The sequence below is a fragment of the Octopus bimaculoides genome, chromosome 11 (genome assembly GCF_046866305.1).
Source record: "Octopus bimaculoides isolate indiv1 chromosome 11, ASM4686630v1, whole genome shotgun sequence".
Taxonomy (NCBI): domain Eukaryota; kingdom Metazoa; phylum Mollusca; class Cephalopoda; order Octopoda; family Octopodidae; genus Octopus; species Octopus bimaculoides.
Window position 1 is genome coordinate 7,335,389 of NC_142938.1, and position 11,216 is coordinate 7,346,604.

At 35.8% G+C, this 11,216-nt stretch overlaps 2 protein-coding genes across 3 annotated transcripts; one reads left to right on the top strand and one right to left on the bottom strand.

Moving 5' to 3' along the window:
- Positions 1–1,515: 1,515 nt before the first annotated feature.
- LOC106874880 (26S proteasome non-ATPase regulatory subunit 1) lies at positions 1,516–5,977 on the bottom strand. The gene has a single exon (XM_014922787.3). It carries the CDS (start codon positions 5,975–5,977, stop codon positions 2,981–2,983), a length of 2,997 nt encoding a protein of 998 aa, XP_014778273.1. The 3' UTR covers positions 1,516–2,980.
- A 122-nt stretch (positions 5,978–6,099) lies between these two features.
- On the top strand, positions 6,100–11,078 carry LOC106874881 (uncharacterized). 2 transcript variants are annotated; one of them, XM_014922789.3, is made up of 4 exons: positions 6,100–6,237; positions 8,735–8,893; positions 10,052–10,105; positions 10,953–11,078. In XM_014922789.3, the coding sequence occupies exons 1-4, from the start codon at positions 6,225–6,227 to the stop codon at positions 10,979–10,981; spliced, it is 255 nt and encodes an 84-aa protein (XP_014778275.1). In that variant the 5' UTR covers positions 6,100–6,224; the 3' UTR covers positions 10,982–11,078. The 2 variants fall into 2 exon arrangements, with proteins under 2 accessions (XP_014778275.1, XP_052827423.1); XM_052971463.2 differs by lacking the exon at positions 6,100–6,237 and adding an exon at positions 6,523–7,910.
- The last annotated feature ends 138 nt before the right edge of the window (positions 11,079–11,216 follow it).

The window sequence follows — 11,216 nt, forward strand, 5'->3', positions numbered from 1 at the left end:
ATTGTATGACCAAAATGATTGAAAAATTTAATTGATTGACCTATTGAAAATATAGTGAATGACTATCAGAATGCTATCATCTTTAGTGTACAACATATCAATAGTTGATGTGTTGAACTCCCAAGGCAACAGCATTTCAGGTATATTTTTCAACAGATCAAGTAAGCTGAACCATGAATGCACCGAAAATGGATATCAGAAACAACTGTAAGTCTGTAATGCACAAATAAAGGTATAAAACCCATTATTTGTGCCTTTTTCTTACATACGTAAGGTGTGGTAAGAAGCTTGCCTTGCAATCACAGTACAGGGCTCAGTCCCACAGCACCTTGGGCAAGTGTTTCTCTACTATAGCTTCTGGCCTAACAAAGCCTTCTGAGTGGATTTGCTACATGGAAACAAACAAAAAGCATATATATATATATAAATATACACACACATATATATTGCCAGTGCCCCTGGACTGGCTCTTGTGCGGGTGACACATAAAAGACACCATTTCGAGCATGGCCGTTTTCGTGCGGGTGACATGTAAAAGCACCCACTACACTCTCTGAGTGGTTGGCGTTAGGAAGGGCATCCAGCTGCAGAAACGCTGCCAAATTAGATTGGAGCCTGGTGTTGCCATCCGGTTTCACCAGTCCTCAGTCAAATCGTCCAACCCATGCTAGCATGGAAAGCGGACGTTAAATGATGATGATGATATATATGTATGTATGTGTTCGTCCACCTACCATCGTTTGACAACTGATGTTGGTGTGAATAACTTAGCAGTTCGCCAAAAGAGTGATACAATAACTACTAGGCTTACAAATAATAAGTCCTGGAGTTGATTTCGACTAAAACTCTTATAAGGTGGTGCTCCAGCATGACCAGTCAAAATGACTGAAACAAGTAAAAGAATATATATATATAAACATGATTCTATCAAATCCACTCACAAAGCTTTTGTTAACTTGAGGCCCAAGCTGCCATGCAGTAGGACTGAACCTGAAACCATGCAGTTAGGAAGCAAACTTCTTAACCACACCCCCACATCTGAAGGCAGCTTGAAGAATATAATACTAGAAAGTTGCAAGTAGACAGCTTCGTGTCAGAGAAATAGAAATAAAATTCAACATATTCAAAAATGATATTAACAAATTTTTATCTTTTCCATTTGTTATTGTAATAAGGGAGAAAGATGAAACATAAAATAAATGAAAACAATATTGTTATTTTGATAATTCATTGAAAGATGTTGAATGATTTCATTACTCCTGAGATATATATAAAGTTGTATGAAATGAAATTTTATCAGTACAAAAAAAAAAAAAAAAAAAAAAAGGAAAGCTTTTCTTGAAATATCTATGATTATTTAAATTAAAAAAAAAAACATATTGGCAGGAAGTAACATTATATAAACAAAAAAATTCAGTCAAGATTAACAATGACATTAGTACAGACAGAAACAACTGATTCCAGTATAGGCACAAAGCCTGAAAACTGGTTTAAAAAAAAAAAATGTGGCGTTGATACCATGAATCCCAGTATATAACTGGTACTTTATTTTATTAACCCCAAAAGAATGAAAAGCACAGTTGATCTTGGTGGTATTTGAACTCGGAACATAAAGAGCTAAAAGAAATACCTCAAGGCATTGTTTGATGTTGTAGAAACACTACCAATCCATAATAATGACGAAGCTTTTGCAAGGGGAAACAACTCCATATTGTTTGTCGTTGAACCTGTTTACAACTGGTTATTTCCCTGCTATAAGAAATGATTCATTGTAAACGAGAAATAATCAAAGGAACCAGTGAAGAAATATTTGTCAATTAATATTCCTAATTTGATATAGAATATAGATATATGAATATATATATATGAATAAGTAAACCTAAACAAAATACTTATTTAAATTCACTCAGACGAACCAGTAATATCATATTTCACATGAGCAGAAATACAGGGTGTCTAAAAAACAAAATTGAATTTTCATCATCAACCCTTGGATATTACTGTGTTGAACCTTAAGCCTCATAAGACACATTACCTGGTTTCCATAGCATATAAGTGACTGAGATCGCAACATTCCCCCTGGATGGGATGCCAGTCCATTGCAGTGTTACTCATTTACAGCTGAGTGGACTGGAGCAATGTGATATGAAGTGTTTTGATCAAAAACACAACACACTGCCCAATCTAGCTATCGAAACCATGATCTTGCGGTCCTCAGTGCAACACCCTAACCACTAGGCTATACGCTTTCATGTTTTTTTTTCTTTTTATCAGCATATCCTATAATGATTTGATTCCATTAAAAATTTTTTCAAGTGCCAAATTATACAATCCAGTGATGAAATGTAGAGAGGAAAACTAAGTTGTTTCATCAAAAGTGCTTGAAACATTTGTAATTTTGCAAACCTAAATCCTCATATTTTTGCTCTGAGTTAAGGATTTGTCTTTTAATTACAGTAAGAACAGTATGCAGAAAGAGAAGTGATTTTGTTCGTTAGAAAATAAAACCTTTGCAGGAGCATTTTTTTTTTTTTTTTAATGTTTGCAAAGAATTATAAACAAACAGTAATTTTAGAATTTTAATAATAGAAAAGATAGTGATGACAAGATGATATGAAAACAGTCTTTGATAAAGCTATTCAACTAAGAAAACAATACATGGTATAGCAGCAATTGTTACTATTGCTTGACAAATTCCACAGCATAGAATGTCAACTCAGAAATATGGTTCTCCCTATGTGAAAAATTCAAAGGAATTTATCAAACTTTTGGAGTAAACTTTTACCAAGAGAATAACTATGAGTGTCTCTAAACTGAGAGAGATGGGGGTGGGGCAAAGAAAAAAAATAAAATAAAATCAACAAAATGATAAATAATTAGATTGAGACCTCTAAGATAGGAGCCAATATGAAATGTCATTATTATTATTATTTACTCTTTTTTTTCATTTTTTTTTTGTTAGTAATTACTTTGATAGATATTAATCTTCAGTCCATTCAAACGGCTCTGGAGGTTCTGGTTCTGATTCTTCTTCGACTTTGGGACCACCTGCAGCAATAGGTTCTACAAGGTCTTCAAGATCATCTGGTTTGCGATTGTGTAACATAATGATTCCTCCGCTCGTTACATCTTTCACTGACGTATATCTCGAGGAATCTGGCATGGTGATCATTCGGAGCTGTGCACGCATAACTCGAGCTGGGTTGTCTAATAACTCAAAGTTTGCTTCTGGCTTCTTTTCTTTTTCTTCCTCTTTCTTTTCTTCTTTTCCTTCTTTCCCTTCCTCTTTCTTCTCTTTAACCACTTCTTTCTTCTCTTCCTTTTTCTCTGTTTTAGCAGTCTTCTTTTCTGGCTCATCTGAAGTCTCTTCATCTACATCCATTTTCTCTTCTTTCTCCTTCTTTTCAGCTTCTTTTTTCTTTTGTTTAGCTGTAATACTGAGGACAGCAGTTTTAACTTTTTCTTTAGTTTTGTCTTTTTTTTCTTCTAAATGAGGTGGGTATGCAAATGTGGAAGGTTTTGCATTAGAACGAAACTGTACTTTTGGCATTAACAAATTGCTGTTGAGTCCAATTATACAAGTAGGCTTAAATGCCAAGGATAAAAAGTGAGTAAGAGGGTACCAAAACCAATACTGACAAAACACCAACATTCCTACCACAGCTTCCATATTGGTATGACCTGTGCGAGACTGAAGAGAAATAGTAACATTTCGACCACCGGCATCTAGTATTCCTTGGGCTAAGATAGCGCCAAATTTTGCCATAACATCATCATGTTTGTCAGTAATTACTTTAGTATATAATTGACGGAAGTGTGTGACTTTCGGGCAAGTGATTTCATTTTGCTGAATAAGAACTAGAGCTGAAGCAATGAGGGCCCCTTGCCGTACGTAGTTAACAGGGTCATTAGTCATGGGTTCCAACAGGGTCAGAGCTTCTTTTAGACCAGTTCCAGCACAAGCAATGCCCAAAGCCATTGCAGCACCAAATCTAACATGAGGATTATAACTTTCCGATAGTAAAGAGACAACTTGTGGACATTTTTCAGGAGTCCGGAACAGAAGAAATCCAAGGGAAGTGACAGCGACACGTCTCACATCATCATTGACGTCGCTGACAGCAATATGGAGCAATTTTCTGATAGCTTGGTTGTTGCCAGAACCACAGTAAGCCATAGCAAGGGTATACATGCCAGACCAACGAAGAATAGGATCCTTATCTTGAGACAAAGTTTTGACTAGTTCGTCAGCTTCTTCCATCCGACCATACATGGTAAGGGCGATACCAACGGACAAGCCACGAAGAATTTTCTCGTGCTGAGTATCCTGTGCATATACAAGCATATCGTGGATAGCAGCATCATTCTTAGTTCCAAGCATTACTAACCCCATAGCAAGTCCTGCTGCTTCACCAGTCACTGCATCATCTTGGTACAAATTTATCCGAAGTTGTTCAAAGATATCTTGCTGAGCAGTACCCATCGCTGCCAGACCCAAGCCAAGACAACCTCCATGTCTCACCATTTCGTTTGTGGCCTCTTTAAGTTGACTGAGTAAATAATTTGTAATCTCACCTCCATGATTAGCATGAATTAATCCAAGAGCATAAAGACCCCCACCTTCTGAATAGGTAGATCCTGGACTCGAGTCTTTGGGTAGATATGTAGACATGAAATTCAAGACATCCTTCTCATGGCCCTTATGAATAACACCAAGACTTGCAGTTGCAGTGAATTTAGCCCAGTTAGTGGCACGAGCCAACCATTCTAAATTGTCGCGAAGAAATTGATCGCATGTAGTGCCACAATGCATAAAAGAATTGGCAATAACAGTGGCTGAGTGACACAAGGAATTACGAACAGCATCTTTGGTATTTTTCAGAATCAATGAATCAGTTTTATTGTTCCTAATAAGGAAATCCAAGTGCAATTTTATAGTGTTTTCTCCTCCAAGAATGGTATAAAGTTTGACAATTTTCTCCTGAAGATCTTTTTGGTCTTCAGTTAGCGACGGACTTGCAGGTGCTGGTGCAGCTGCTTCTGCGGATTTCTCCTCATCGACTTCCATTTTCTCTTCCTTGTTTTCTACACTGGGAGCAACTTGTTTTTCTTCTTCCGTTTTCATGGACGGTAATGGTGCTGGGGCCACCTGCCGAAGCCAGTTTTGCACCTCCTGTAGAAATTGTTGGGTCGCACTCTCATACAAATCAAATGCAATTTGAAGAGCTTTAAGTTGCGATTCTTCATTTCCCTTAATTAATTTCTCTAGGATATTTGCAACAGATTGGTGGTCATCCAAGAAAATATAACACTGACATACACTGATATAATCTGGGGACTTAAGGCGCATGTAGAGCTCAGTAAGAACACGTAGTACATCATTTCTAAAATGTCTACTCATTATGTGAGATAAACAAACTTTTAAACTATATGCCAACATTGCCGAAGGGTCATCCGATTCCAAAATTGCTTTTTCAAACATATCAATCCTTCTTGTTTCCAAAGCAATACCCACAACTTGTTTATATTGTTTATCATCAAAACACCTCTGAAACATTCGATTAACTATCGCTTCAAGTCGAGTATCCATCATTTTAGCATCATCTTGTGTTTCAGCGTTAATAACCTGCGTTTTGGTATATTGGTCCATACATTTTGCTTTGATTGTAGACACATATTCAGAAGTATCAGTAACATCAAACAAATTGAGGGCTCCCAAAGCATACTTAAGTGAATCCTCATAAGCCCCAAGATGATAATAAACTTTAGAAGCAACTAAAGCAGCCAGATCACGGCAACGGAAATCATGACTTTCATACAATACCTCAATTTTTACAACCGCTTCAGCTATTTCAGCCCAAAATACATCAACGATCTTGTTTAGTTTTTCCAAAGCAAATACCTTCAGTTGTTCGTCCGGTTCGTCCAGCAGAGATATAACTCCTGAAGCCGAAGTCATATGAGTTTTCATCTTCATGGTTTTTTTGACAACGGAAACTTTAATAAGCAGCAAAAGTTGTCAGATACAAACAACAACGTGACACAGCACAAGTTCGAGATGGAAAATGGCGCCGGTCTGCTGACACCTTTACTGGGGAGAGTAACACTTACACAAACTACTCCCCTCCCGGTAAAAAAGAGCTTATGTTCCGGTTATTCCCCTTTTAAATATCCCGAGTGTCACTCTCTGTTGCGGAGGGCATCTGGTGGCAACGAAGGTCAGGATGAAGTTAACTGGTTAGTATCTTTAATCTCTTTATTTTATTATCAATTAATTATAATATCAATTTAGCGTCAGTGTTTATTTAACAACCATGTTAACTAAATATATGAGTAATTATCAATTTTTATTAGTCAATAGTTGATAAGTAATTAATACGATTATAATTTTATAGTAGTGTGAGCAAGTGCTTTTATGAGATGAAAAATAAGTATCATTATTAATATTAAAATATTTTTTTATCTCTAAAGGTAAACTTAATAGTACGAAAAATATTAATTGTATTAGTTAATTTATCTAACGTTCCCGAGTAATTTTTCAATCTTAAGTATATAACTCCTATCAGCAGAAGATTTTTCACTCGAAATCATTAAGTTAAAATATTACAATCACATTATTTCGTTAGCCTTGAGAAGTTATAAGTTTAAAATTACTGGGATATATATGAATGGAAGTTAAGATGCTCACATTTAATGTTTTAACCCCGTGAAACGTTCTGGTGGCTGATTTGTAATATCCTCTTGAAGTAACCTCCATTTACAATCAGAGTTGCCTCTATGTGGTCCTTCGACTTGCTAGAAAAAGCAGCCAAATTCACAAAATGCACCCTACCATCTCAAATCAAAAAAAAAAAATCGAAAGATACAATTTAGATGATAATCTAGATGCAATGCCTGAAAATACAATGGTCATGGCTAAAACGCTTTGTTATGTTTACTCATTTAGGGTTGACCTGGAGTTAGCAACGAATGAACCTCTACGCGGTCATGAAATTTCAAAATTTCGACCAACTCTTACTTATGTAACGAAAATTACACTGGACTACATGGTCTGGCTGGCACACCTTTGATTATAGGTTTAGCCGGTCGTGGTTCGCTTGTTAAATTACTATTTTTACGACGTTTTACTAATGAAGAAACTTCAATTCGGTCGCTTCACTGTTAGTAATAGAAAGTGTCTTTAAAATGGAAGGGCACATTGGAAACTGTACTCTAATATAGGAATCTGGATATATAAGAAATGATCGAAAGTAGAACACCTTTGATCGAAGTTGACCTTGAAGGAAACGGCTTTTACCAAAATTATTTTTTATAATTCGAAAGTCATTACTAGTTCCCTATTTTCAGGACCAAAAATTTTATCGAGCCAGGGCAGGCTCACAGTTGCTCTACCTGCTAGAAATAGCTGCCAAATTTCCCTCATATCATACTCTCTTGTATTTTAATAAGGAAAAGATTCCTTGGAATTCTAGATATTCACGAAAAGATGTGATTTGAGCATAGATCTGGCTCATTTAATTTGACCTTGGTCTAAACGACAGCTTTTTGTCAAAATTAAGTGTTGTTTTCTCTTTCAAAAGCTTATGTTTAATTGTAAAATTTTTGAAAGATCATTGAAATATTTTGTGGATGTAGTTCCTGGATAAATACGGCCAAACCACTTGGTTAACAGTTGAATTATAAACAAAGGCAATGTAGGAGCCATCCTAATGTTTCTTAGAATGTCTGAGCTCTGTGTTTCTTTTGTCAAAAGAACTTGCTACATTTATATATTCTGTTGTTAATATGTAAACTTATCTGATCAACGTCTGCGCTCTTTCTATCTTGTATACAGTATGTGACGTCATTATTATGTGTGTTGTGGTGTTACATGCACTTGGCCTGCTTGCCCGTGGTTAGGACTACTGAAGGTGACTATCACTTCCATGTGGAAACAGTTTTATGATGTTCCGTTTGAATAAAGTTGGTGAACCACGTGTGACGTTTTGAAGTAATGTTATTATCGTTTTAACATCCATTTTCCCATATGTTCATGCCACAAGCTCCAGCATTAATTTGGTCTCCTTTATAATGGAAACCTATAGGCGTCGAGCTGGCAGAAACGTTAGCACGCCGGGCGAAATGCTTAGTGGTATTTCGTCTGCCGTTACGTTCTGAGTTCAAATTCCGCCAAGTTCGATTTTGCCTTTCATCCTTTCGGGGTCAATAACTTAAGTACCAGTTGTGTACTGAGGTCAATCTAATCGACTGGTCCCCTCCCCAGAAATTTCGGGCCTTGTACCTAGAGTAGAAGAGTATAATTGATACCTATATTTTGCAAGCCATCTGAAGTCCTAGTTAACCCTTAATATGTCAGAAATCCTTCTATCTATTTATATATTCATTGCTCCCTACATAACAAGTAAGGGTACTCCCTTGATGGCACTGAGATTCAGCCTATTATAAGTTAACCATGACCATCTATTAGAGTTATACTCAACTCAAAAGCTTCTCTATTACTGTAACTTTATTTAACTGTTTCAATATCATACAATATAACATTTACACACTAAATATGGTTTGTCATTTGTAAACCTTTTAAAAGTTTTGTTAATAGCCATGGTTGTGTGATTGAGAACCCATGTGGTCTTGGATTCCATGCCACTGTACAGCACCTTAGACAAATCTCATCTACTAATTCATGAACGTTTTTCTATCTCATTTCCATATGTAATTTCTTTTTTTTTCTTTTTAGAGATGAAAATGGCTGAACAAATGAGGTACCCATATACTATGAGTGCCAAGATGATGCGCTTTCCATGGAAGTACCATTGGGCTAATGCTAGATTTTTGAGATATTTGACATATGCTATCATCATAGCATCTCCTCTTTACATCAAGATCCATAAATTTGGTAAGAATTTTTCTGAATTTTTTTTTCTTTTCTTTTCGTTGCAAAACTACTCTTCAACTATTTTATTGGTTCACTTGGTGACCCTGTTGATGCTGGTACCACATAAAAAAGCACCCTGTGCTCTTTGTAATGTTGTTAGTGTTAGGAAGGGCATCCCAGCCATTGAAACCATTCCAAAACAGACAATGGAGCTGGTGCAGCTCCTGTCAAACTCTGCAACCTATGCCAGCATGGAGAGTGGACATTTGATGATGATGATGATGATCTGAAGTAGCCAATGATGGCATAGTTTGTGATCTTTTTCTCTTTTCTGTTCTTCAGATTTATGGCTGCCTTTTATTTACATTTTTCACTTTAATCTATATTGTATATCTCTTCTGCTATTCCAGTTATTTTTGGACATAATCACATCGTGAGGTACATAAATATTTCTGTACATACATATAGGTAGCCAGTATAACTGTGTGGTTAAGAAGCTTGCTTCTCATCCACATGGTTTCAGATTCAATCCCAGTGTGCAGCACCATGAGCAGGTGTCTTCTAGCCCTAGGCCAACCAAAAACTTGAGTGGATTTGGTAGATTGAAACTGAAAGAAACCCATTATTTATATATATATATATATATATATATATGATGGCAATACAAGGGTGCACACAAACACATATTTTTATATATATATATATATATATATATATATATATATTTTTCATCTCTAGAAAATATATATATATATATATATATATATATATATATGTGTTTGTGTGCACCCTTGTATTGCCATCACATGATTGTAGTAAATGAACATCATCATCATATACGATGGTTTGACAAGGGTTGGCCAAGCAGAAGACTACACCAGGCTTCACTGTCTGTTTTGGCAGGGTTTTTATGGCTGGATATCCTTCCTAACACCAACTGCCTTGCGTGTGTGTGTGTGTGTGTGTGTGTAAATTACTTGACAAATGTTTTGGGACTGTAGCCTAGACGTTGCAAGTCTAATACACAAACTGAAGAAACATGTAGTGCTGAAATGAAAATATATAAAGCACCAAATTAAGGCGAGATAAAAGTGGGCAAATATATTTACTTTATAATAACTTTTGTATGCAATTAACTGAAAGTACCATATGTATTTTTTATTTATTTATTTTTAACAGCAAACCAACCTGCCAACTGGGCAAAATGGAATGGCATCAGAGCTAAGAGAGAACGTAAGTGTCTTCATTGTCTTATTCTAAAATATATTTTCTCTCGCTATATATATATATATATATGTGTGTGTGTGTGTGTAATATGGGTGGCAGCTTGCAGAATCGTTAGCACGCCGGGAGAAATGCTTTGCGGTATTTCATCTGTCTTTACTTTCTGAGTTCAGATACCGCCGAGGTTGACTTTGCTTTTCATTCTTTCGGGATCAATAAATTCAGTACCAGTTGAATACTGGGGTCAATCTAATTGACTCCCTCCCCCAAAATTTCAGGCCTTCTACCTAGAGTAGAAAAGAATATGGCTGGCTAATTTGCAATTTTACAACCTAAAGGCTAAAATATATATGTCACTAAAGTGAACAAGGGCACTAATCAGCACCAGTATTGCTAGAAATAAGAGTCAAAGCAACTCAATAGCCAGTTCAAATATAAAAATGGAAAAAAAAAGAACATGAGGTTGTGCACAAGAAATGTATTAATTTGACTCTCTCGGTGAAAGGAGAGAGTTTGGATGTTTCAAGCATAGCTCTTCATCAGAAACGAGAAAGGGAAAGTTCCAAAGATGGAAAAGAAATCCCTAACGGCCCATATGTAGCTACATTATGTACATTTATTAAAGCTGCAAAAAACTTACTCAGAGTTTCATATTCCTTTTCATCAGACAGTTGTATTCATCAACTGTCCAACAGACAGGAACATGAAACTTTGAGTAAGTTTTTTCATAAAAGCATATTACTCTACTTTAGGTATTTGAATATTTTTTTCAACCTTGTTTTGCATTTATGTGTCTATTGTGTGTGTGTGTAAATTTTAATACTCCTGGAATGATAATTGTTTTGTTTCTTTACAGATACCCACTTCGATCCTGTCAAGCCTTGAGAAAAATGGAGTTTTACTTAGAATATAACTTTAGACAATTTTTCAACAGTATTGTTGGGTTAAAAACCTCTAAAATAAAGTAAAACTGTTAAAAAAATTTCTTTTGTTGTTGCTGAATCCACTTGTTTCTGCAAAGAAAAAAAAAACAAAACATTTATCATTATCATAACTCAATGTGTTTTCCAGGTTTGCATGGGTTGGACGGGGTAACAATAATAATGACTTAAGGCTCATC